This window comes from Anguilla anguilla, chromosome 10, assembly GCF_013347855.1.
Source record: "Anguilla anguilla isolate fAngAng1 chromosome 10, fAngAng1.pri, whole genome shotgun sequence".
NCBI lineage: Eukaryota > Metazoa > Chordata > Actinopteri > Anguilliformes > Anguillidae > Anguilla > Anguilla anguilla.
Window position 1 is genome coordinate 26,600,175 of NC_049210.1, and position 26,894 is coordinate 26,627,068.

A 26,894-nucleotide genomic window follows, 5' to 3' on the forward strand; every position below is an offset into this window, starting at 1 on the left:
CTAGGGTGTTTCTAGGTGGTTGCTATGGTGTTCAAGGTGGTTGCTAGGGTGTTGCTAGGTGGTTGCTATGGAGTTCTAGGCGGTTGCTATGGAGTTCTAGGCAGTTGCTATGGTGCTGCTAGGTGGTTGCTATGGAGTTCTAGGCCGTTGCTATGGAGTTCTAGGCGGTTGCTATGGTGTTGCAAGGTGGTTGCTATGGAGTTCTAGGCGGTTGCTAGGGAGTTGCTAGGTGGTTGCTATGGAGTTCTAGGTGGTTGCTAGGGTGATGCTAGGTCGTTGCTATGGTGTTCCATGTGGTTGCTAGGGTGATGCTAGGCAGTTGTTATGGTGTTCCAGATTGTTGCTAGAGTGTTGCTAGGTGGTTGCTATGGAGTTCTAGGCAGTTGCTATGGTGTTGCTAGGTGGTTGCTATAGAGTTCTAGGCGGTTGCTAGGGTGTTGCTAGGTGGTTGCTATGGAGTTTTAGGTGGTTGCTAGGGTGTTGCTAGGTTGTTGCTATAGTGTTCCATGTGGTTGCTAGGGTGTTGCTAGGCAGTTATGGTGTTCCAAGTGGTTGCTAGGGTGTTGCTAGGTGGTTGCTATGGTGTTCCAGGTGGTTGCTAGGGTGTTGCTAGGTGGTTGCTATGGAGTTCTAGGCGGTTGCTATGGTGTTGCTAGGTGGTTGCTAGAGTGTTGCTAGGTGGTTGCTATGGAGTTCTAGGCAGTTGCTATGGTGTTGCTAGGTGGTTGCTATGGAGTTCTAGGCCGTTGCTAGGGTGTTGCTATGTGGTTGCTATGGAGTTTTAGGTGGTTGCTAGGGTGTTGCTAGGTGGTTGCTAGGGTGTTGCTAGGTGGTTGCTATGGACTTTTAGGTGGTTGCTATGGTGTTGCTAGGTGGTTGCTATGGAGTTCTAGGCCGTTGCTAGGGTGTTGCTAGGTGGTTGCTATGGAGTTCTAGGTGGTTGCTAGGGTGTTGCTAGGTGGTTGCTATGGTGTTGCTAGGTGGTTGCTATGGTGTTCCAAGTGGTTGCTAGGGTGTTGCTAGGCAGTTATGGTGTTCCAAGTGGTTGCTAGGGTGTTGCTAGGTGGTTGCTATGGTGTTCCAGGTGGTTGCTAGGGTGTTGCTAGGTGGTTGCTATGGAGTTTTAGGCGGTTGCTATGGAGTTCTAGGCAGTTGCTATGGTGTTGCTAGGTGGTTGCTATGGAGTTCTAGGCCGTTGCTATGGAGTTCTAGGCGGTTGCTATGGTGTTGCAAGGTGGTTGCTATGGAGTTCTAGGTGGTTGCTAGGGTGTTGCTAGGTGGTTGCTATGGAGTTCTAGATGGTTGCTAGGGTGTTGCTAGGTCGTTGCTATGGTGTTCCATGTGGTTGCTAGGGTGATGCTAGGCAATTGTTATGGTGTTCCAGATTGTTGCTAGGGTGTTGCTAGGTGGTTGCTATGGTGTTCCAGGTGGTTGCTAGGGTGTTGCTAGGTGGTTGCTAGGGTATTCTAAGTGGTTGCTAGGATGTTGCTAGGTGGTTGCTATGGAGTTATAGGCGGTTGCTAGGGTGTTGCTAGGCATTTGCTATGGTGTTCCAGGTGGTTGCTAGGGTTTTCTAGCTGGTTGTTATGGGTTGCTAGGTCGTTGCTATGGAGTTAGAGCCGGTTGCTAGGATGTTGCTAGGGTGTTGCTAGGTGGTTGCTATGGTGTTCCAAGTGGTTGCTAGGGTCTTGCTAGGCAGTTATGGTGTTCCAAGTGGTTGCTAGGGTGTTGCTAGGTGGTTGCTATGGTGTTCCATGTGGTTGCTAGGGTGTTGCTAGGTGGTTGCTATGGAGTTCTAGGTGGTTGCTAGGTGGTTGCTATGGAGTTCTAGGCGGTTGCTATGGTGTTGCTAGGTGGTTGCTATGGAGTTCTAGGCGGTTGCTAGGGTGTTTCTAGGTGGTTGCTATGGAGTTCTAGGTGGTTGCTAGGGTGTTGCTAGGTGGTTGCTATGGTGTTCCAAGTGGTTGCTAGGGTTTTGCTAGGTGGTTGCTATGGTGTTCCAGGTGGTTGCTATGGTGTTGCTATGTGGTTGCTATGGAGTTCTAGGCAGTTGCTATGGTGTTGCTAGGTGGTTGCTAAGGTGTTGCTAGGTGGTTGCTATGGAGTTCTAGGCCATTGCTATGGTGTTGCTAGGTGGTTGCTATGGAGTTCTAGGTGGTTGCTTGGGTGTTGCTAGGTGGTTGCTATGGAGTTCTAGGCCGTTGCTATGGTGTTGCTAGGTGGTTGCTATGGAGTTCTAGGTGGTTGCTATGGACTTCTAGGCAGTTGCTATGGTGTTGCTAGGTGGTTGCTATGGAGTTCTAGGCCGTTGCTAGGGTGTTGCTAGGTGGTTGCTATGGAGTTCTAGGCGGTTGCTAGGGTGTTGCTAGGTGGTTGCTATGGAGATCTAGGCGGTTGCTAGGGTGTTGCTAGGTCATTGCTATGGTGTTCCATGTGGTTGCTAGGGTGTTGCTAGGCAGTTGTTATGATGTTCCAGATTGTTTCTAGGGTGTTGCTAGGTGGTTGCTATGGTGTTCCAGGTGGTTGCTAGGGTGTTGCTAGGTGGTTGCTAGGGTATTCTAAGTGGTTGCTAGGTGGTTGCTATGGATTTCAAGGCGGTTGCTAGGGTGTTGCTAGGTGGTTGCTATGGTGTTCCAAGTGGTTGCTAGGGTGTTGCTTGGTGGTTGCTATGGTGTTCCAGGTGGTTGCTAGGGTGTTGCTAGGTGGTTGCTAGGGTATTCTAAGTGGTTGCTAGGATGTTGCTAGGTGGTTGCTATGGAGTTATAGGCGGTTGCTAGGGTGTTGCTAGGCATTTGCTATGGTGTTCCAGGTGGTTGCTATGGAATTCTAGATGGTTGCTAGGGTTTTCTAGCTGGTTGTTATGGGTTGCTAGGTCGTTGCTATGGAGTTAGAGCCGGTTGCTAGGATGTTGCTAGGGGGTTGCTATGGAGTTCTAGGCAGTTGCTATGGTGTTGCTAGGTGGTTGCTATGGAGTTCTAGGCGGTTGCTAGGGTGTTGCTAGGTGGTTGCTATGGAGTTCTAGGTGGTTGCTATGGAGTTCTAGGTGGTTGCTATGGAGTTCTATGCCGTTGCTAGGGTGTTGCAAGGTGGTTGCTATGGAGTTCTAGGTGGTTGCTAGGGTGTTGCTAGGAATTTGCTATGGTCTTCCAGGTGGTTGCTATGGAATTCTAGATGGTTGCTAGGGTTTTCTAGCTGGTTGTTATGGATTGCTAGGTCGTTGCTATGGAGTTATAGGCGGTTGCTAGGGTGTTGTTGGTGGTTGCTAGCATGTTGCTAGGTTGTTGCTATAGTGTTGCTAGGCAGTTGTTATGGTGTTACAGGTGGTTGCTAGGGTGTTGCTAGGTGGCTGCTATGGTGTTCCAGGTGGTTGCTAGGGTGTTGCTAGGTGGTTGCTATGGTGTTCCAGGTGGTTGCTAGGGTGTTGCTAGGTGGTTGCTTTGGAGTTACAGCTGGTTGCTAGGGTGTTGCTAGGCATTTGCTATGGTGTTCCAGGTGGTTGCTGGTGTGTTGTTGGGTGGTTGCTATGGAGTTCCAGGTGGTTGCTTGGGGGTTGCTAGGGTATTCTAGGTGGTTGCTATGAAGTTATAGGCGGTTGCTAGGGTGTTGCTAGGCAGTTGTTATGGTGTTCCAAGTGGTTGCTAGGGTGTTGCTAGGCAGTTGTTATGGTGTTCCAAGTGGTTGCTAGGGTGTTGCTATGGTGTTCTAGGCATTTGCTATGGTGTTGCTAGGTGGTTGCTAGGGTGTTGCTAGGTGGTTGCTATGGAGTTTTAGGCGGTTGCTATGGTGTTGCTAGGTGGTTGCTAAGGAGTTCTAGGCCATTGCTAGGGTGTTGCTAGGTGGTTGCTATGGAGTTCAAGGTGGTTGCTAGGGTGTTGCTAGGTGGTTGCTATGGAGTTCAAGGTGGTTGCTAGGGTGTTTCTAGGTGGTTGCTATGGAGTTCTAGGTGGTTGCTATGGAGTTCTAGGTGGATGCTAGGGTGTTGCTAGGTGGTTGCTATGGAGTTCTAGGCGGTTGCTATGGTGTTGCTTGGTTGTTGCTATGGAGTTCTAGGCGGTTGCTAGGGTGTTGCTAGGTGGTTGCTATGGAGTTCTAGGTGGTTGCTAGGGTGTTGCTAGGTCATTGCTATGGTGTTCCATGTGGTTGTTAGGGTGTTGCTAGGCAGTTGTTATGGTGTTCCAGATTGTTGCTAGGGTGTTGCTAGGTGGTTGCTATGGTGTTCCAGGTGGTTGCTAGGGTGTTGCTAGGTGGTTGCTAGGGTATTCTAAGTGGTTGCTAGGATGTTGCTAGGTGGTTGCTATGGAGTTATAGGCGGTTGCTAGGGTGTTGCTAGGCATTTGCTATGGTGTTCCAGGTGGTTGCTATGGAATTCTAGATGGTTGCTAGGGTTTTCTAGCTGGTTGTTATGGGTTGCTAGGTCGTTGCTATGGAGTTAGAGCCGGTTGCTAGGATGTTGCTAGGGGGTTTCCATGGAGTTCTAGGCGGTTGCTAGGTCTTTACTGAGTCCAATGACGCGACCCATAGTTCTCTATGACAAACGGTTCAAAAGTTATGAAATATCAAACATCGGCCAATCAGGAAGGGGGGCGAGGCTGATCTCCACCAATGGACAAAGGACTCTCTACCATGTACAATGAGGCATTGCACAATTTGTGGGCAATTTTTCCCCATAGAGATGAATGGCAGAATGTTCAAATCTAGAGAGAGACCAGAGTACTGCTGCCAGAAGACAGACCATTGTGACATCACAAGGGTGAGAAGACAGAGCATTGTGACATCACAAAGGTGAACATTCCGCCATTCATTCTCTATGGGAAAAATTGCCCACATAAATTCAAATTTTTCAAAAACCGTCCACCCAAACTTTCCAAAAAGTAATAGCATACCATTCCCGATCAAGCCGCTCGATTTGACATATTGCACGCGTATGTGGTGTGAAAACTCTGGGAGGAGTAGCGGTCCAAAAAATGGGTGGAATAATAATAATAATAACTAGACAATTCCTGCAGAAATTGTGAAGTGTGGTTGCCGCCAACGCAAAGTCGACTTTGTGCTGAACGGAGTGAACAGTGGTAGGTAGTTGCTATGATGTCTGAGGCAGTTGCTAGGGTGTTGCTAGGTGGTTCTATGGAGTTCTAAGTGTTTTCATGGAATTCTAGGCGGTCGCTAGGGTGGTGCTAGGTGGTTGCTATGGAGTTTCCGGTGGTTGCTATTGAGCTCCAGGTGGTTGCTAGGGCATTGCTAGGTGGTTGCTAGGGTATGCTAAGTGGTTGGTAGGTGGTTGCTATGGAGTTCTAGGTGGTTGCTATGGTGTTGCTAGGTGGTTACTATGGAGTTCTAGGTGGTTGCTAGGGTGTTGCTAGGTGGTTGCTATGGAGTTCTAGGCGGTTGCTAGGGTGTTGCTAGGCATTTGTTATGGAGTTATAGGCAGTTGCTAGGGTGTTGCTAGGCAGTTGTTACGGTGTTCCAGGTGGTTGCTATGGAATTCTAGCCGGTTGCTAGGCTGTTGCTAGGCAGTTATGGTGTTCCAGGTTGTTGCTAGGGTGTTTCTAGGTGGTTGCTATGGTGTTCCAGGTGATTGCTAGGGTGTTGCTAGGTTGTTGCTATGGAGTTAGTGCCAGTTGCTAGGATGTTGCTAGGGGTTGCTATGGAGTTCGCGTCATTGGACTCAGTAAAGACCTAGCAACCGCCTAAAACTCCATAGCAACCACCTAACAACACACTAGCAACCACCTGGAACACCATAGCAAATGCCTGGCAACACCCTAGCAACCGGCTATAACGCCATAGCAACCACCTAGCAACACCATAGCAATCACCTAGAACACCATAGCAACCACCTAGCAACACCCTAGCAACCACCTGGAACCCAATAGCAACCACCTAGCAACACCTTAGCAACAATCTGGAACACCATAACAACTGCCTAGCAACACCCTAGCAACCACCTGGAACACCATAGCAATGACCTAGCAACACCCTAGCAACCACCTGGAACACCATCACAACTGCCTAGCAACACCCTAGCAACCGCCTATAACTCCATAGCAACCACCTAGCAACATCGTAGCAACCACTTAGAATACCCTAGCAACCACCTAGAACTCCATAGCAACTCCCTAGCAACACCCTAGCAACCACCTAGAACACCCTAGCAACCGCCTAGAACTCCATAGCAACCACCTAGCAACACCCTAGCAACCACCTGGAACACCATAGCAACCACCTAGCAACACCCTAGCAACCACCTGGAACACCATAGCAACCACCTAGCAACACCCTAGCAACAATCTGGAACACCATAACAACTGCCTAGAAACACCCTAGCAACCACCGGAAACACCATAGCAACGACCTAGCAACACCCTAGCAACCACCTGGAACACCATAACAACTGCCTAGAAACACCCTAGCAACCGCCTATAACTCCATAGCAACCACCTAGCAACATCCTAGCCACCACTTAGAATACCCTAGCAACCCCCTAGCAACACCCTAGCAACCACCTAGAACTCCATAGCAACCACCTAACAACACACTAGCAACCACCTGGAACACCATAGCAAATACCTGGCAACACCCTAGCAACCACCTAGAACTCCATAGCAACCACCTAGCAACACAATAGCAACCACCTGGAACACCATAGCAAACACCTAGCAACACCCTAGCAACCACCTGGAACACCATAAAAACTGCCTAGCAACACACTAGCAACCACCTAGAACTCCATAGCAACCACCTAGCAACCACTTAGAATACCCTAGCAACACACTAGCAACCACCTGGAACACCATAGCAACCACCTAGCAACACCCTAGCAACCACCTGGAATACCACAGCAACCACCTAGCAACACCATAGCAACCATCTAGAACTCCATAGCCTAAGGCAACCACACTAATAATAAATAAATAATATGTGCAATAATAATAGTGTAGTTGCCCTAAGGCAACCACACTAATAATAATAATATGTGCAATAATAGTAGTGTGCTTGCCTAAGGCAACCACACTAATAATAAAGAATATGTGCGATAATAATAGTGTAGTTGCCTGAGGCAACCACACTAACTAGACAATTCCTGCAGAAATTGTGAAGTGTGGTTGCCGCCAACGCAAAGTCGACTTTGTGCTGAACGGAGTGAACAGTTTCTGTAGTATAAGCAGAGACAGAGTATGGTATGCTATAACATCAGGGCAACGAGTTGACATGCAACACACATATTCAGAGCTAAATTAACCCTTCATCAATACTTCAGATCAGCGATTTACTCACGGTATGCTGTGACGAGTGGTGGCGAATCATAAAGCTAGCTGGCCAGTTCAGACGGTCTTGGAAAAACCTTTATATTTACACTGCACAACCGCACCATTTTAAAAAGCAAGACAGGGCTAGGGAGATTAATTCGATTGATTTATGGTTTTACGTTAAGTTCAGCTCATTTTTACAATTCAAATAAAAACATTTAACTGTGCTGCAATTCAGAGTTTAATCTGTTACCTTAGATACGAACTCATAGACACAGGATAGCCTACTACGTGTTAGCCGACCCAAATTTCTGGAGTTAGACCGGACCTGAAGCTGCTGCACACGTGCTGTTGACGGCGTTGTTCCAGTTTTCAGTACAGTCTGGCTTGTTTGAAAATTCGTTTATTCAGTAGCTGAGAGCATAAGCTTTCTAACCAGGTATAACAGCACGTCTATTTTTGGTTTTTTAATATCGTTTTTTTAGGTCAACCGAAAGCTATGTCATCATGTCATTGAACGTATTCGCTCTTTGTTAGCACTAGCATGCAAAGACGGAAAGTCTGGCTTGTTTGAAAATTCGTTCATTCAGTAGCTGAGAGCATAAGCTTTCTAACCAGGTATAACAGCACGTATATTGTTGGTTTTTTAATATCGTTTCTTTAGGTCAACCGAAAGTGCTCTCATTATCGCATTAAAGCCACTCACTGTTTGTTAGCACTAGCATTCTAAGACGCTACATGTGACGAAACGTCGTCAACGAATTAGCGTAATGTCTCGTGAAATACTATTATTATTGAGGACTTCTGGTTATGCCTAAGCCATATGTTTGTTGATATACCTAGCTGACAGCGTTTTCATTTGTAATTTTTCATTTTGAATATCGTTCTTTCACTTCCGCAATCAGCTATTTCCTATCCTGCCTGCTGAGACCGTAGAGCTGACCGCATCACGTGTGCAAAGCCGACCAATGCTGTAACTTCACCGTTCGCATATGAATGACGTCACCTTCTCCATTCATCTCTATGGGGAAAAATTGGGCATAAAAATTAATATTTCTCAAAAACCGTGCAGCGAAACTTTCCACAAAGTAATAGCACACGATTCCCAATGAAGCCGGTCATTTTGACATATGGCACGTGTATGTGGTGTGAAAACTCTGGGAGGAGTAGCGGTCCAAAAAATGGGTGGAAAGAATAAAATATATGAATAATAATAATATGTGCAATAATAATAGTGTAGTTGCCCTAAGGCAACCACACTAATAATAATATGTGCAATAATAATAGTGTAGTTGCCCTAAGGCAACCACACTAATAATAATATGTGCAATAATAATAGTGTAGTTTCCCTAAGGCAACCACACTAATAATAATAAATAAATAATATGTGCAATAATAATAGTGTAGTTGCCCTAAGGCAACCACACTAATAATAATAATATGTGCAATAATAGTAGTGTGCTTGCCTAAGGCAACCACACTAACTAGACAATTCCTGCAGAAATTGTGAAGTGTGGTTGCCGCCAACGCAAAGTCGACTTTGTGCTCAACGGAGTGAACAGTTTCTGTAGCATGAGCAGAGACATAGTATGGTATACATGATATAACATCACGGCAACGACTTGATTTGCAACACACATATTCAGAGATAAATTAACCCTTCATCAATACTTGAGATCAGTGTTTTACTCACGGTATGCTGTGACGAGTGACGGCGAATCATAAAGCTAGCTGGCCAGTTCAGAGGGTCTTGGAAAAACCCTATATCTACACTGCGCGACCGCACCATTTTAAAAAGCAAGACGGTGCTAGGGAGATTAATTTGATTGATTTATGGTTTTACGTTAAGTTCAGCTCATTTTTACCATTCAACTAAAAACATATAACTGGGCTGCAATTCAGAGTTTAATCTGTTACCTTAGATGCCAACTCATAGACAGAGGGTAGCCTATTACGTGTTAGCCGACTGAAATTTCCAATATCGAAAACGATGCGAGAAATATGTATTAAAATAGTTGCATACAGCTTCTGTGAATAAGCATCGGCTGGTAGCCAGTACTAGTAACTTCTGTTATAACGAGGGGTCCATCAACAAGCAAGCGGAGTTGTGTACTGTAGCAAACGCGTTGGGGTGAGAAAGCGCTGCTTTCACTCACTGAATGCAGTTATAAAGAGACCAAAGTTTCCAACTCGCTGGAATATAAAACGGTATTACAAAAGTAAAATTTGACATATTATACATTGTTAGAAAGCTTATTCTGTCACCTATTAGATCGATGGTGTGTAGATCAAGCCAGTTTGTACTACAAAGTTAGAGAACACCCAAAGCAACATGTGTGGTATTACAAGCTGACGTCTTTTTCTGGAGTAAGACCGGACCAGAAGCTGCTGCACACGTTTTGTTGACGGCGTTGTTGCCCTTTTTAGTACCTTCTGGCTTGTTTGAGAATTTGTGTATTCAGTAGGTGAGAGCATAAGCTTTCTAACCAGGTATAACAGCACGTCTATTTTTGGTTTTGGAATATCGTTTTTTTAGGTCAACCGAAAGTTTTCTCATCATCGCATTAAATGCATGCACTCTTTGTTAGCACTAGCATTCAAAGACGCTGGACCTGACGAAACGTCGTCAACGAATTAGCGTAATATCTCGTGAAATACTATTATTATTGAGGACTTCTGGGTATGCCTAAGCCATATGTTTGTTGATATACCTAGCTGACAGCGTTTTCATTTGTAATTTTTCATTTGGAATACCGTTTTATTGCGTTCACTTCCGCATTCAGCTATATCCTTTCTGGTGGCTAAGTCGCCAGGAAACCTAGTTTGAACAACACAATCCGTGCATGTACGTCTTCGTCAAGGTCTTATCTAAATTGTGGTATAAAGCATTTGAGGTTTACGAATGTGTGTTTTCTGTAATTACGACAAAAGCGATATGCACCGCATCTGGATTCTACATTTCCTGTAGATGCTAAGCCGACCAATGCTGTAACTTCACCGTTCGCATATGTATGACGTCACGTTCCCCATTCATCTCTATGGGGAAAAATTGGGCATAAAAAGTCATATTTCTCAAAAACCGTGCAGCGAAACTTTCCACAAAGTAATAGCAATCGATTCCCAAAGAAGCCGGTCAATTTGACAATATGGCACGTGTATGTAGTGCGAAAACTCTGGGAGGAGTAGCGGTCCAAAAAATGGGTGGAAAGAATAATAATAATAATATGTGCGGTAATAGTAGTGAGGTTGCCTAAGGCAACCACACTAATAATAATAAATAATATGTGCAATAATAATAATGTGTTTGCCTAAGGCAACCACACTAATAATATGTGGGATAATAGTAGTGTGATTGCCTAAGGCAACCACACTAATAATATGTGCGATAATAGTAGTGAGGTTGCCTAAGGCAACCACACTAAATGATTGCCTAAGGCAACCACACTAAATAATGTGTGTGATAATAGTAGTGCGATTGCCTAAAGCAACCACACTAATAATATGTGAGATAATAGTAGTGTGATTGCCTAAGGCAACCACACTAATAAATAATATGTGCGATAATAGTAGTGTGTTTGCCAAAGGCAACCACACTAATTAAGTTTACAAACAAATCACAAAGACAAGGAAAAATCTCAACACATTTGTTAAGGGGAAAATGCCATTACAACTTTTCAACCATGACCCATCACTCTCATAATCATCTTCTACTCTCTAGTTTACATCTCTCTTTGGTGCAATGCTGTACACAATTATTTTTTACTCCATGCAACTGCGGTAAATACACCACTAATTGCTATATTTATACCACTAACTGCTGTATTTATACTGTATTCAATGTGGAAAGTCTGATTATGGTATTCAGTATTTAATTGTTTATGCACCTTTTTACAATTTTATGAATAAACGTTTTATTTTTCATAAGTGCCTTGATTGTCAGAGCCCTTTGACTTGCTGCATTGAGCCTCCCACCTAAAGCTATCACCTGCATTTTGAACATAGTTGATACCCCCATTGTCCTGCCGTCGGACAGATAATTTGGACAGACCTCTCTCCACCAGTGACTGATGGGTTAGTTTTCACATCTAGGTGTCGTCCAGGTGAGACATTGTCACAATCTCTTAGCAAGTTCTTCTTTAGTTCTTAAACCCACCTGTCTCAGACACACATACTAGTGATACCTCACTTTGTGTCGTTTCACAACAAATGAAAAATAAAAAATGTCAAAAAATTTCAGTGATCCTCCCTTTACCATGTTCAGTCATGCATAATATCATGAGCCTTGCTACAGTCAAAAGAATGCCAAAAGGTGTGTCAGGCATGACCTAACTAAGCAGAATTTGTACTTTCAGATGATATTACCCAGGGGTGGGTAACCTCCGGCCTGTGGACGGTATATACGGCCCTCCAGTCAATATCACACGACCCGCTGGATGTTTACTAGATTTAATATAGCCAGTACATTTTTCTGTTTCGAAAAAAAAGTCCGTTATAACATAACAGCAATTTTAAAAAACAAAATGAAACATTGCCTTCGAAGGTTAAGAAATACGAAAGACAGTACAACAGCAACAGTTTCACCATCCAATTAAAATCTAGCGACGTCACTCGTGCAAGCCATCAAATAGTCCTATCTCAAGTGTGCTGTTTAATTGGGAAAATGCAAAGCAAAGAAAAGTTGATGCTGAGGGTTGCATTTTTAAAGAGAAATGGATGGAGGATTACTTTTTGTGGAAGTGAAAGGCAAGCCTGTTTGCTTAATTTGTGGAGAAGCTCTTGCTGTTCTCAAAAAGAGCAATTTCGAGAGACATTACACCTGCAGTAGTTATGCTACTCTTGAAGGAATGGTGCAAACAAAAAAAATCAAGGCGTTGAGGAATAATCTTGCTGCACAACCAGCGTCTTTCCTGCGGCCTGAAAAGGAGCTGGACTGTGACACAGAGGCAATATTCCAGAGGCAAATTTGTAAAGGAGTACATGATTGATTAAATTGTTTCAGAACCTTAGCTTGTCTTGCCGGACTGTGTCTGCTTGTATCAGTGACATGGCACAAGATATTGAGAAGTCTTTGCAAGATTCTGCTGCCAATTTAGAGTTTTATTCACTTGCTATGGATGAGACAACAGACTTAATGAACACTAGCCAGCTAGCAATTTTTCTGTGTGGGATTACAAAGGATTTTGAGACATACAGATCTGCTTTCATAGTTGGCTATGCACGACACTACCAGAGGTGGACATTTTCCAGAAACAGATAATGGCAATGCAGTCTTATGGTTTGTCAGTGGCAAAACTAAGTGGTTTGACAACTGATGGTGCTTCAGCCATGGTGGGGTCTCCCAAGGGTTTAAGGACCCTCCTCAAAAAGGACATGGCACGTCTTGTTCTGGATCCAAGTCATGTAGTCACATGCCATTGCATCACTCACCAAGAAAATCTGTGCTCACAGTCAGCTTTTACTGATTATATTATGACATTAAAAAGACATACACTGGAACATATCTTTATGCGAAACACACTTTATTTGAATAAAGATGGTCGTCTTCCTCCTCGACAATCTGGTCAGCAATGAGGGACTGCATGAAGTCAATGAACTGGTCTCTATCACTGCAAAAAAACATACTCACAGTATAATGTAGTGTAATTAAATGTTTTGTGTAATATCAAGCAATATCCCCTGTAGAACACTGCAATATTCCCTTTCTGGATCACTTTAGGGCTAGAGACTGGATTGAAAAAATTCTATCAATGTTAGCAGTGTTAGACTACTTAGCATAATGTCCATGAGTGTTCAAGAGAAGTTCTGGATGAACAGACCTGAGCTGCGTTTCCCAGAGTCTCCTTAGCGCTATGTGCATCGTAAGGTATATCTTAAGGTCTTCCTTTAGGTCTCGAGCTGTTTCCCAGCACCTCCTTAGCTAAGGTATACCTTCTGAAAGGCACTCGTAAGCTGTCCCTTAGCGATGCGCTCCGCTCACAGTTTTAGCCTTGAATGACATAGATAGTTTAATATTAAGTTTACAAATATTAATTATCCAATCAACGTTTCTGTGCATAGCACGTCGTGAGAATGATGTCTTTCACCTGTCTATTCCCATCCCGATGGTAATTAAGTATAGGGCCTATCCATAATACTAATCCAATTTGTGAAAGAAAAAAAAAAAGTTTTTTAAATTTATACGTAGTGGAGCCAACTGAGGATATGGCTTTTCTGACTGCACACCCTGCAGAAATTTGTTTGTATGAGTCAATGATCACACTGACTTGGAACAAACCGCCGGTTTATTAAGAATATAAAACCCGTGTGAGCAAAGCCGACGTTGAGTGAGTCTACTTGCTTGACCGAACTAGAGGGAACTAGAGCACCTTGATTTTCCTAGCCATAAACACGCATACAGGTACGGTGGCTCATAATGAACAAACATAGCCAAATGATCTACATCCCCTTCCTTTAGCTCACACCTCCTATATAAAACAAAATAGCACTGGGTAAATATCAACATTACAGAACATTTCTTTCTTACATGTTGTTTTACGATTTTCGGTAAACAACCCAATAATGATATTCTTGGTTAAACTTAAGATAATCCAACAGCAAATTAAGGTGAATGAACATATCACTTTAACAGGTAGGCCTACCCGGTATAGAATTAATCATGATGAATTTCCACAGACGCGCTTTTGCCTTTCATCTACGATCATTTTTGCACTGCAGAGAAAAGTCCATGGCAATCAGTGGATATGCTGCTACAGTTGCCTATATATTGTGTGACAAAAACAAATTAACATTAGACCTTTGTTTCAATAAGAACAAAATAATTCACCCATATGTAGCCTATATCCTTTTTCCTGGGCTTCCACGAGGTCCCAGACTATGGCTTATATGTCCCGATTGATGCTCTTTATTTTATCTTTTGTAGCCTATATGTATGTATCTATTGAAACTATCACAAGGTCTCGTCTTAATTGACTCTTAAAGAGATTAGCAGATTATCTTTAGTAGGCATAGCTTCCTCTTCTGCAATATTAGATTGATGTAAAATGATTATGACAACACTTGATAGTTATTAAAACGTCATTTATAAGCCTTTACAAGTGAGACAATCGATTCGTTTGGCATCGATTGATAAACTTTTCAGCACCACAGTGAAGGCCAGCTCCAATTTACGACGTACCTTTGGAAGTGTCCCTTAAGGCAACTGTTAAGGTATAGTCTGGGAAACACTCGTAAAAAAGCGGTTTCCCTTTGAAAAGTATGCCTTAGAAACCTTAAAAAACGTTAAGGTACATCGAAACTCGGAAACGCAGCCCTAAATAATCAGTGACAATGGCTCGAATGTATCATATCTCCCAATGTCATATTAGTCTAAACAGGCAAAAATGTAACAGTGAGAAAACAAAATTTGAAGTTAGTCTAATATTGGCGTTTAGTTCCCTTCACCATTAATGTTCAACAGGATTGATCAATGGTCACCAAGTGCCCAATACCTTAACTTTAGACATGTGAAAACACTAGCTAGTTAGTAAATGCTGCTGATAAAAGACTGAGGGCCATATTCAGGGGCATGTCAGGAAAGCACCATTGTTGTGTACAGCTCCATCTCTGGTAAAGTTTGGTTTTGGATAGGTGTCAGGATCCATGGATGCAATGAATAGGCACTGCCACCTTTAAATGTTAACACATCTCATTAGTTTAAAAAAAACTTTGGAACAGTTTTAATATTTTAAGTTATGTAAACCCAACTCTGTACCTCATAGCCAACTATCTCCAGAGTCAAGCTCTGTAGCTATTCCAGGTTTGTACATGTGCAGGTTTTTGCGCAAACTAAGTAAAAAAAAAATAAAAAAAAAACATTTCCAGAAGTAATTTTAAGGTATGAGGCTTTATTTTTATTTGCAATAAATCAAATCATACATCATTTAAAAAAGTCCTGTCCTTGAAGTTAGTATGGTTTTCCGGGGTGTATTATAGCAGGAATTTGGTACTAGATAACCAAAAAAGATAATATTCCAATGACCCTGTCTGTATAAATATAACAGCGGTAAAAACAAAAATTAAATAAAAATAGCCTTGGTCGGTAATTTCAACCGCCATATTGACATCTCATCAAAGTTGCATGCCCATGAGTTCTTGAACCTTATAGTCCTTTAATATTGTGCCACGTGTCAGGACCTACGCAGCAGCACGGCTACACCTTAGATCTTGTTTTCACTCTTGGGTTGAGTCTTAATAATCTTATAACATAAAAGCAACAGTGTTTGTGATCAATACTGTGTACTATTCAATGTCAGTCTCTCATTTGTTCGTAATATTAAAAAAACATTTTATTCGCTCGCATCATTATCCAGCTGAGAGTTTTCCTCTACTTTCATCAGAACTAGTAGTACCTTAGTGCAATCATTTTTCTCTCTGACTACTCTAGATGCCATTGCTCCTTTTAAAATTAGACTAAAGCCTTCTGTTATAACCCCCCCCCCCCCCCTCCACCATATCCACAGCTTAAGGAGAGACTGCAGAAAGATTAAACAGAAGTGGAAGAATAAAAAGTTACAAGTCTGCGACCTCCCAATGAAACAGTCCTTAACCTAGAATTATCAAGCAATTTTCTTATTGAATTATTGCTCATTAACATAATTCCAGATTCCTATTTCCCCCCCCCCCCCCTTCCGGTCGACCGCAGCCCACCCTAATACAGCAGGCTAAAACTGGCAATGTTATGATTTGGGCTGGTTTTTATTGAATTGGGCAGGTTTTACATTGTGATTGGGCTGGAAACTGTCAATCTGATCTGGCAACACTGTACCTAGGAACACTTGCATTACAGTGTGAAATATCCTCATTATAAAATACCACTAACCTATGTAAAGACACTCAATTTCAAAAATAACGTGTGTAACCAAAATATTTTCAGCAGTAACACTTACATTTGGACGATAAAATCTTAGCTGTGCTTAGTAGTTAAGTTCTAACTTAGCCCAGAAAACAGTATATCAGTTGGATCTATTAGCAAACATGTGCCTTAGCCATGCTCACAATTTCTCAAGAATAATAGTATTTTCCGAGAAACGATGAAAGTCATTGATAAAATTTCACTAGGTGCAGTGTCTTTTACTGCTACCAAAGACTGAATGCGTAATGTAGCTATATTGAGACACAACGTTCGGTTATGCTGATCTATAAAACGCTATTCCAAACGTAAAATTAGACATACTATACATCATTAGAAAGCTTATTCTGTCACCTATTGGGTCGATTAACTGTTGATCAAGCCAGATTGTACTACGAAGGATGAAAACAACGTGTTGTATTACGCACAGCTATTTTAGAAGGTACCCAGGTGTGACAAATGAGTGTATATTTCACAAACGGATTGTCCCAGACAATATATGACCACTCTGTCTGGAAAGGGACATCTCTACGCGTAAAACCAATGATAAGGTTGTATATTTATTCCATATTTAGTCACAGATATTGACAATAGAATGACATGGTATCATTTTTGAAAAATTCATCTTGTTTATTTCAGTTTTCAGTGAGCAGCTTTTTTCACAGCTGTACTGGCATACCTTCGGCTATTGTAGGCTTTATCTTGTTGCTACGACAGAATATGAATTTTAGTGGTAAAAGAATGTTTTCGTGTATGCCCAGATTGACACTATTGTCCAGTGTGTCATGCGTGGGGGGTGTAGTTACAGATGAGACTGCAGGGAGGGGGTGCTTGGTAAATGCACGACCAGCGCGACAATGGAGCACAGAATGTCTGAATGGAGCAATCTAGGCACGCCGGCGTGCTGACCTCTCAGGGCTTTGCACTGAGAGGTTAATGTTAGCTTGCCCTATCCTCTGTCGACATACAAAAACTTTCATTTATTTATTATTTACAGCAGGGGTAACCAACAGGTCGATCGCGATCGACTGGTCGATCTTCAAAGCCTTCACTGTTGATCCCTAGCATTTTCTAAAAAAAGAAGAAAAAAAAAGTTTTTTCATGCCCTGGTTGACCTAGCTCTGGCTCATTGATTTGAATCACGCATAGGTCATATGTTATCTTACAATCTCTAATTGGCTATTTGATACGCTGAGGTCTATGAATGGCTGCATGCAATTGTGGGTAACGAGGGTCGAGGAAGTAATAACGTTAACGCTAACAGTTTGTACAGCAGGAGTTGCGAGCGGTGCCAACCTTAACTAACATAACAACATCGATATGGCTGAGGGTCCACGGAGAAGAAATCAGAAACGTATTATTTCCACCCGGAATGGGAGCATGAATTTCTTTTCACGTCTGCGAATGAGAAGACTATATGCCTCATATGCCAACAGGCAGTAGCCTTGCCAAAAAATGTGGCAATCTGGAGCATCATCATGCTACCACGCATGCTAGATTCAAAGACTCGTATCCACTCAACAGCGCATTAAGATCAAAAAGAATCGATGAACTGAAAAGAGGGCTAAAAGCACAGCAGTCGCTTTTCATCGCGCCTACAGCAATAAGCAAGGCAGCTACAGAAACGTCCAGGTTGCCACGTTTTGGCAAGGCTACCGCCTGTTGGCATATAGTCTTCTCATTCGCTGACATGAAAAGAAATTCATGCTCCCATTCCCGGTGGAAATAATACATTTTTGATTTCTTTTTCACCGAACCCTCAGCCATATCGATGTTATGTTAGTTAAGGTGCATTCAGCGTCAGTATGTATTTTGGCTTCCAAAAAAAATACAACTACAGGACTAACATGACAAGGTATCTGTAAATGTGAATATTATTCATTGAATTGAGAAACTAAATATTGTGCATTGAACAGATACTGTAAATATGAATATTATTCATTGAACTGAGAAACTAAATATGAATATTGTTCATTGAACAGATAGGCCTACCGTAAATATGAATATTGTGCATTGAACAGATAACTGTGCATAACTGTGTCTTTCTTTGTGTGTATGTATGCACGTACATAGAGCCTGTCGTAACAGAAATTGCAAAAATAAATATGACAGTGAACAGTCTTACTCGTGGTAAGTGGGTTTTAATTGGAAGATATCGGAGTGGTAGATCTCGGCTTACGTTTTGGAATAAAAAGTGATCTTGGGCTTGAAAAGGTTGGTTACCACTGATTTACGGTAAAGAGAAAATGACTGAATCCATGTCAGTGTGTTTCTTTGAGCTACAATGTATGTGTGTTTGCATGTATGTATGTGTATACATGTCTCTCCTAGCCTATATTTATAGATATTTATGTTATAAATGACAAACACAGTACAAAAAGAAATACCTGAAGAAAAACACATTTTCAGTGTACAAAAATACCAGGTTATTCACACTTAAAAAGCACTGTCTATATGTCATCAGAACGTGCAAAATCCAGCATGCCATTAAACATACTGATAACAAAATTAGGCCAAATTATGAGAAACGATATCGGCTAATTTAGCTTACACAAATTAAACAAGCTGTATTCCAAAGCAATGCTGCTACCCAATGTTACCCAATGTTTCCTAAATTCTTTCAAGTGACTTGGCCCCAAAAGAATGGGACATTGACTACTCACCCTTTTCTTGGCCAGCTGTGTGTTTGCATCAGTAGTTCATTCACAAGAAACCTAACAAAAGGTCTAGAGTTGATCTTAGGTGTAGAATATGCATTTGCTGTTGTCTCTCAACATGAGGCCCAGATGAGAGTCAATGCCAGTAAATCAGGCCATCATGAGGCTGAAAAATCTGAATAAATCATTCAGAGACACAGCCAAAATGTTTAGTGTGCCAAAATCAACTGTTTGATACATTGTTAGGAAGCAAGAATGCACTGGTGAGCTCAGCAAAAGCAAACAACCTGGTAGACCACAGAAGACCACTGTAGAGGATGACTGAAACATTGAGTTCACATGCAGATCACTGTGACTCAGAGCTCCCCTCCCTTGCCCCCCCTCCTGCACATTCACACACTGACAGTAGCTGCAAGCAGGCCATAAAACCCCCTTCCTCCCCCCACCCCCAACACCCACACAACCGTATTGTGCAGTTCCTGAGCCTTAATATGAACCTACATTCTGTTTTATAAAAGTATAATGGCCTTCTAAATTGTTTCATCATTTCAAGAACTACTTTGGACTCTTTCAGGCAAAGAACATTCCTGACCCCTGGAATACATAAAAAACAACAATATTGCCATTGCTATATTTGTTAGACTATGACATTTGATAAAACACTTCCATGTAAATAGTTTGTCCTTCAAAAAAGTGATCATCTTTACATGGCAGTGTTTCACGCAATGTCATTGGCTAATTAATATAGAAATGGTAATATTTTTGCTTTAATGTATTCCAGGGGTCAGGGTTGTTTTTTTTTTTACCTCAGAAAGCCACCTTACAGATTTTGCAGTAATTTGTGAAGTTACAGCATTCAGTGCATACTTCCGATGGAAATTAAATTGTTTCCCAGTTAACCTGCTTAAAGTTAGTTGCAAGGAAATAATTTAGTTCCCATGGAAAGCATGCATGATATGCTGTGACTATGCATCATATACAGTTCAAACTGTAAGACTTGTTTTCACTTTCTGTGCAGGTCAACATCTATATGAACAAACAAATAAACAGCACCATCCAGAAAGGCTATAGGATAATTTCTTTCATCAGGGCAGCACTGCTGGGCAGCAGTTCATATTATGGTCCTGATTGTACATGTGAAAGCTTTATTGAATAAATGCATTACTCATAGCAACACTATCCTAACTTCACTTCTACATCTTAAACCAATTTTGGAAAGGTAATTATTCTCAATCATCACTGTCGCCATAGGTCACAGTACATGTAGGCTACAGCTACAGTGCATGCACAAAGACTGTAATGAACAGCATGAAGCACTCAGCACGAGTGATTGTCTCTGTACGCATTGAGTGGTGCGTGTGGCATAACCAGCTGTGGTTGAACCCAGAAAAGTATTCTTTTTAATCCATAGTCTAGTCAAATGTTTAGCATGTTTTTCTTGCATTTCACATTACATTACACTGGATGAGAACATGACAGGCAGGAAGGCAAGGATGGGCCACACCAGGCTATTGGAGAGTGGAGTGGATTAGCAAATCAAAGGAGAACTTTTGCTCCAGAGTGGCAAATTGGCTGGTGCCCCAGCACAATAAGGACCTCATATGTGCCTGGCTAGGAGGAACAAAGGAATGGACTTTGCACACTCTGCATGTTTCCCTCTGCCATTACAGCATGCAGTGTACCCCCACGGCACACCTGTGGTATGCAGACAAATACATTGTTGCAAAACTTTGCTTATATTTTTGCAAACATTTAAGGAAGATGCAAATTGCACTCCAATTCTGTCCAGTTCACCTGAAATCAATGCAGTATGGCTTTTAGTCTCTCCAGACTCCCCCTCCATGCTTTTCTCACGAGGATACTTCACACCAGCTGAAGGGACTGGGAGGCTTAAATGCTGTTTCAAACTATTGTCATGCAGGTGCTTTACTTTGGGCTCAAGATATCCAGCTGGAAAATTGCTTCCACCTCCAAATTCATCCACACATATTTTCTAAAATGGCACGGAACACTGCCGGCAGCTAGTTTGGCTAGATTGATTTAGGCCAAAACGCCTTTAAAGCCGGAGAAAACATGGCGCGTTATCATAAACTTTCTCATATTTTTAATCTTAAACAGTCCACTAAAATACGTTTCTGAAAACATCTGAGGCGAGAAATCGGCCAGATAATTGCTGAATCTGGGTTCATATTTGATATGCAATGCCTTTTTTGACAGTTTGATCAGAGTTTCATCAGCATACGCTGTACAAATAATTTGCATATTGTATACTTTAGCCAAATGAGATGGGCACACCTACTCCACCCACCCCAGGACACAATTTTCAGAATTGTGTAGTAGGTAGAGCCAGGCTGAAACAGTTTTACCAGCTAAACTGCAGACACATTTTACACAACTTTGCTTGCAAACTATTTAGCTTTTAACATTTTTTTCACATGAGCAGATATAAACTCTGCTTCTGTTTTTCCGATCCAGCCAAATTCTCCTCTGATTCTGTAATGAGGTTACGCTTACGTCATAGAACCTTATAAATGTAGCTTTGAGGAGTGATCAGGGCCAGAAAATAGCTGCAAACTGTAATTTTTCAAAGGGTCTGTTCTGTTATGTTTATTGAATAGTTGATTGACAAAACCAAGAGACTTGTTTTTTGTATTAAAACCTAAAATTCCAAGGACAACAGTTTTCCTTATGTTTTAAAATGAACTGGCATATTCTACTTCAGTAGCAGTGTAGAGTTGTGTTATAATCATTATTTTTTGATTATATGGCTTTCAGGTTCTTGATTCGCTCCTCACTGTTTTTCATAGGTAAGCATGGATTGCCTCCAGAGGAGACTGTTAACACAGTGAAATACATCATCTCACGTTGCCCTGCCCTACACTTTGTAGGACTCATGACCATTGGTCGTTATGGGTATGACCTCACTGCGGGCCCCAACCCAGACTTCCAGGTACAGTAAATACTTAAAACATTAACACTCTATTAGCATTTTTATACAGTGAATAAAAGTTGGGATAGCAGTGAACAATGTAATGGAACAGTGTGCTTGGCTACGTTCCCCACACCTGTCAATTCAATTACAAGTTTTTGATATAGATGCTGTTGAGCCGCCGTAGGGAGCTGTGTGAAAATCTGAAGCTTCCGTTGGAGGAAGTCGAACTCAGTATGGGCATGTCCACTGATTTTGAACATGCGGTGAGTATTTCTTGTTGAAGTACCTGTAATAAAGCAAAAATAGTCAAAGGTACACACTCATTATGAATTTACTTTGCATACAAAATATTTTAATTTTATAGCATTCAGAATTGCTGGCTCTTGTGGAGTTAAACTAGGGGTAAGAGAATCGAAAATTAAATTGGAAAAGGGAGGCAAATTATTAAGAGTAGTTTTCTCTATTAAGCACATTTTTTCAATTTTCCAGTAATTTTTCTCATTATAAAGACTTATGCTTCTATTTTGTCTTCATCGTGTCTTGTAGTTTTTCTTATTTTGTTAATGCATTACTCATACATTGGATTATGACAATTGTCTGAACAATTGTACTTATCATTTTCTGTTCATATCCTTTATTTCTCCAAACCAGATTGAAGTTGGCTCCACCAATGTACGTGTGGGCAGCACCATCTTCGGAGAGCGAGAGTATCCTAACACACCCAGTCCAGAAAAAAAATCAAAGGTTATGTATGCGGAGACAGCTGGAAAAATGGAACAGCTTACTGTCACAGAATAATGAACCATATTCAAACAATTCATATAAAAACAATTTTTTAAATAAAACATTGGTCCCATTTGAATGGAGCATTAATTTTGTCAGTTCATTTGAAAATTAACTAATATTACTACAATACTTGTTACATGATATTTTTGATTATGTTATGTGCTCGGCTCACAGTTGTTTTATTCTCATTCTTTACAAGCATCATTATTCAGTTTCTCCATTCATTTATCTTAATACTTTTCATTGATGATTCCAAATTTTCCACCCCCCCCCCCTCCCCCTCATTTCTTTCTCTTTTGTGTAACCCTGGCAATATTACCACCAAATCCATTTCTGAATGAGGATAGCATATAGTGGACTGTAATAACTCCAATTTGAGCTTTTCATGCTTTCATATGCTGTTTCACAGGTGTTTCACAAATTCTGTAATTTAAGAATTGTATTTCCAGCACTGAAACAACCACCAAATTACATGGGATGTTTCTCAATGGCATATTTGGATTTAATAAAATAGTAGTAAATGAAACATACTCAACTCAAAACATTCTTTGTGTTGAATTAAATATGCAACTGAGTTTATACAAATAAATGGCAAAAGAAGGGCAGCACTCGCAAAAGTATTTTTAGAATAACTATTTTACTGATGCGTAACCATACACAGTAATGCAGTGTCTTTTTCAGTATGCTGTGGACTATACCAAAAATGTGTTTGTAGCATTCGGTCTTCTGGAGAAGCAGATTGGTCTTTGCTGCGCTGACTGGTGGGGAGAGCACACGCACTAGGGTTGTGTTAGCCTCGCGAGCCAGTATCTTTCTTCACTTCGTTCAACAGAGCCTGGCCGATGCCTTGACGTTCTAGGCATAAACGAAGGAGGCAACCTTCCCGGGATAGTTGTATTTTCCAACCATTCAGAGTGTTTTGGCCCAGCGTGGTCTGAAACGTGCACCGGAAAACATTACCGGAGGCAAACTTTTTCCACAAACCCGCATCAGTTCACCACTATTTGGGGGAAATGATTGTATTGATTGTAACAGGCAAACAATCAAAACCATTGCTTCTTCTGGCCATTTTTGTGGGTATTTATTTGATAGCAGACTGCATACCGTAGGCCACGCTTGAAAAATTAAACTTTTGCCAAATCCTGTAGACAAGCAAGCGAGTACATCTCTGTTCGAAAACAGCGAATCCAAACATACGCGCTGAAGGTCTTTCAACGAAGTCACGCCATGTATTTGGCAAGTCAGTGATATAACAGAATTAAAATCTTCTTTGAATTTGTCCATAATTCTGTTCTTAGCAGATAATTTGGGTTAGCTCGATAGCTTTGTCCGTTTCGCTGGGGTGTTTCACTTGGGACTTAGATTGCAGTACACACGGAACAGAAGGAGTGTCGGGGGGAGGGAGAACCGGCACACTGAGACAAACAGTTCGATTAACCAATAGGGAAGCGACCGCTGAGGCTCCGCAGAGGCTGCCGCAGAGGCTCCTCCCTTTTTGTGTTCGTCCAGACTAGGGTTGCGTTAACTAATCAGCCCAGGTTCTTAAAGATGTGCTGCTCTCCACAGTTTGGGGCCGTGACCAGGAGCTCACACCAAGAGTGCATTTTGATTTTAATTTTGTTTAGTTTGTTTTGTTTATCGGACCACATAAGACTAAGAAAGAATCTGCTCAGCTAAAAAAGTTGGCACCAAAATGTCACGCCAGTGTGACACTCCTGGGAGAGAAATGCATCATTTCCGGGAAATACCTTTTGTTGCCGCATGGAGAGAGGCACCCACACAAACACAAAATTAAGTAAATGCCATCACCCTTCCCCCTCACGGGTTCCGGGAAAAAACAATGAACTAAAACAACAAACTAAAATAATAAAGACAAAAGTAAAACCCAAGACTGCCTTTCAGCACGCTACTGAGATCTGCTGGCCAAATTTCAGCTGACCAATTTCTTGTGTGCTCAGATAAGCAAAACTGAAACTAACTAAATGAAAATCAAAACGCGCTCTTGGTGTGAGCTTCCAGTCTCAGCCCTGAACTGTTGAGAGCAACACACTTTTAAGCAACTGGGTTAATTAGTTAACACAGGGTGTGTGTGCTCTCTCCACCAGCCGGCGCAGCAGAGACCAATCTCTTTCTCCAGTGGACCGAATGCTACACACCTCCAACCCCAGAATTCAACTGAAGGCTAATTTGGTTTATGCTGAGGCCGCTCCCTGCCTGGTTTCGGCACCAAAATATCACGTTAGCGTGACACCCCTGGGAGGGCGATGCAGCAGCTCTGGGAAACACCATTGGTTGCCACATGGAGAGAGAGAGTGCACCCACACACACAAAATAAAATAAATGAATATATTCACCTTCCCCCTCATGGGTTCTAGGTATAAACGATAAACTTTAACAACAAGCTAAAATAATGAAGACAAAAAGAAAGTAAAACAGAGCGACCGCTTTTCAGCACAGCTCTGGGATCCACTGGCCAATTTTTCGACTGACCAGTTCCTTTTTTAGTCTTGTGTGCTCAGATAAGCAAAACTGAAACTAACGAAATGAAAATCAAAACACGCTCTTGGTGTGAGCTCTCAGTCTCAGCCCCAAACTGTTGAGAGCAACATACCTTTAAGAACCTGGGCTGATTAGTTAACGCAACCCTGGTGCGTGTGCTCTCTCCACCAGCCAGCGCAACAAAGACCAATCTGCTTCTGCGGTGGACCGAATGCTACAGTGTGGAAGAATGTTGACAAGAACATTCTGAACTGAAAACAAGAACAAGGAGCTGGATTAAATCAGATTCACTTAGACTGTTTAAGAGCATATGCACTTTAAACAAACCCTCCGGATTAGGCCAGCGTTGTACCTGAAAGTCTACTTTGCGTGGTGTATTCAGATATGGTAACTGGAAGGAACTGGTTGGTGCCAATGAAAATGAGTCTTCATCAACTGATTGACATTTATGGTGGTGATTCATTTTATCAGACCTTTTTAAAGACCTCTTTTAAAATACACACATTTATGTGCTGTTTGGCCTGCATTTTTTGAAGCATGCTAAATTCATGCTTCTTAGCACAGGTCATTTTCAAAATGTTGGGAAAATAGACATTGCTCCTTCAAGATTACTTTCTACAGTCATGTTAATGTAAAAATGAATTCAAAAATTAATAAATCACTTTTATTTTGTTCATTTTCATTTGATTACATAAAACATCACCTGATCAACTCCACTTGTGTTTGTTACAAATGTAGCCTGATATTTGAACATTGCTCACACAGATTTATTCATTTCCTTTACTTCCCACAAGTTATGTTAACAACAGACCTGTACCTGCAACCTTGCATGTAAGGTTGTTGATTTGAAGATGCACGATAATACAGAGATATGAAGGGGCACCAAAACTCCATATAGATTACTTACAGTAGTTCAAGAATTTCTATAAGAAGTATTATAATCTTTATGTAGCTGAATCAATGTTTCATTCCTACAAAGTTAACTAATAGAAAAAACAGCATCTTTTTAGGGTATCCAATCATTGCAGTATTATACAGAAACTAACATCATACATCTACATTCTACTAATTTCTGTTCCATTGACTTAGCCATAGGTCATTAACATTGGATTTCTTTGCTTTAATGTAATATAGAAATTTGGCATGTGACTTGTATTTGGTGGGAAAAAAAGAAAGTTTATCAGTATGTGTTGCCGCAAGGCATGGATGAATGCTTGCGGTGCAAGAAACCAGAACAAACATGAGTTATCTTGAGCAATAAGCATGCAAGTTAGACATCTTGAAACCTTACAGTGACCTACATTGTTAGAAGGTCTGGCTTTTCACAATTCCAAATACTAAAATTTGTCTTTTGGTAATGATTTCTGAAAACATTATTCAAATCCTTTTAATGCAGTCCTTGGAGGTACATAGAAGCTATAGCTGCACCACTGTGGCTTCAGGATTTTCCATTTCTGTGTGTTAAGTTCAAAGACTCCTCACAGCAAATGGGACCAATTATTAATCATTTATTTGGAATGCTGACATGCATTTAGCTTGGAAGCAACAAAATACAAGTCTGTGACTTAAAATAGATTTTAACAAGTATGACACAATAAGTCCTTGCTAATACAGTTGAGGCCAAAAGTTTACACCTAGGTTAAAGACATTCAAACTCAATTTTTCACAACTCCACGCATTTAATGTTACCATACATTTCCTGTGTTAAGTCAATTAGGGTACATACTTTATTTTCATAAGAGGTCATTTAAAAATAATAGCTAAGGGACAGATTTATTTTAGCTTTTATGTTCTATATCAGATTTTCAGTGGGTCAAAAGTTTACATACACTTTATTTGGTGGCATTGCCTTTTAATTGCTTAACTTGAATCAAATGCTTGGGGTA

General features: G+C 41.5%; 1 protein-coding gene across 3 annotated transcripts in view; it reads left to right on the plus strand.

Annotated features, from left to right (window-relative positions):
- Positions 1-25,684, plus strand: part of plpbp (pyridoxal phosphate binding protein) — a 170,508-nt gene extending 144,824 nt beyond the window's left edge. For all 3 annotated transcript variants that reach the window (XM_035380335.1, XM_035380333.1, XM_035380334.1), the window contains 3 exons: positions 21,599-21,741; positions 21,888-21,986; positions 22,375-25,684. In XM_035380335.1, the coding sequence (XP_035236226.1) occupies positions 21,599-21,741; positions 21,888-21,986; positions 22,375-22,521 (389 nt within the window). In that variant the 3' untranslated portion in view covers positions 22,522-25,684. The remainder of the gene's footprint in view (positions 1-21,598; positions 21,742-21,887; positions 21,987-22,374) is intronic.
- The last annotated feature ends 1,210 nt before the right edge of the window (positions 25,685-26,894 follow it).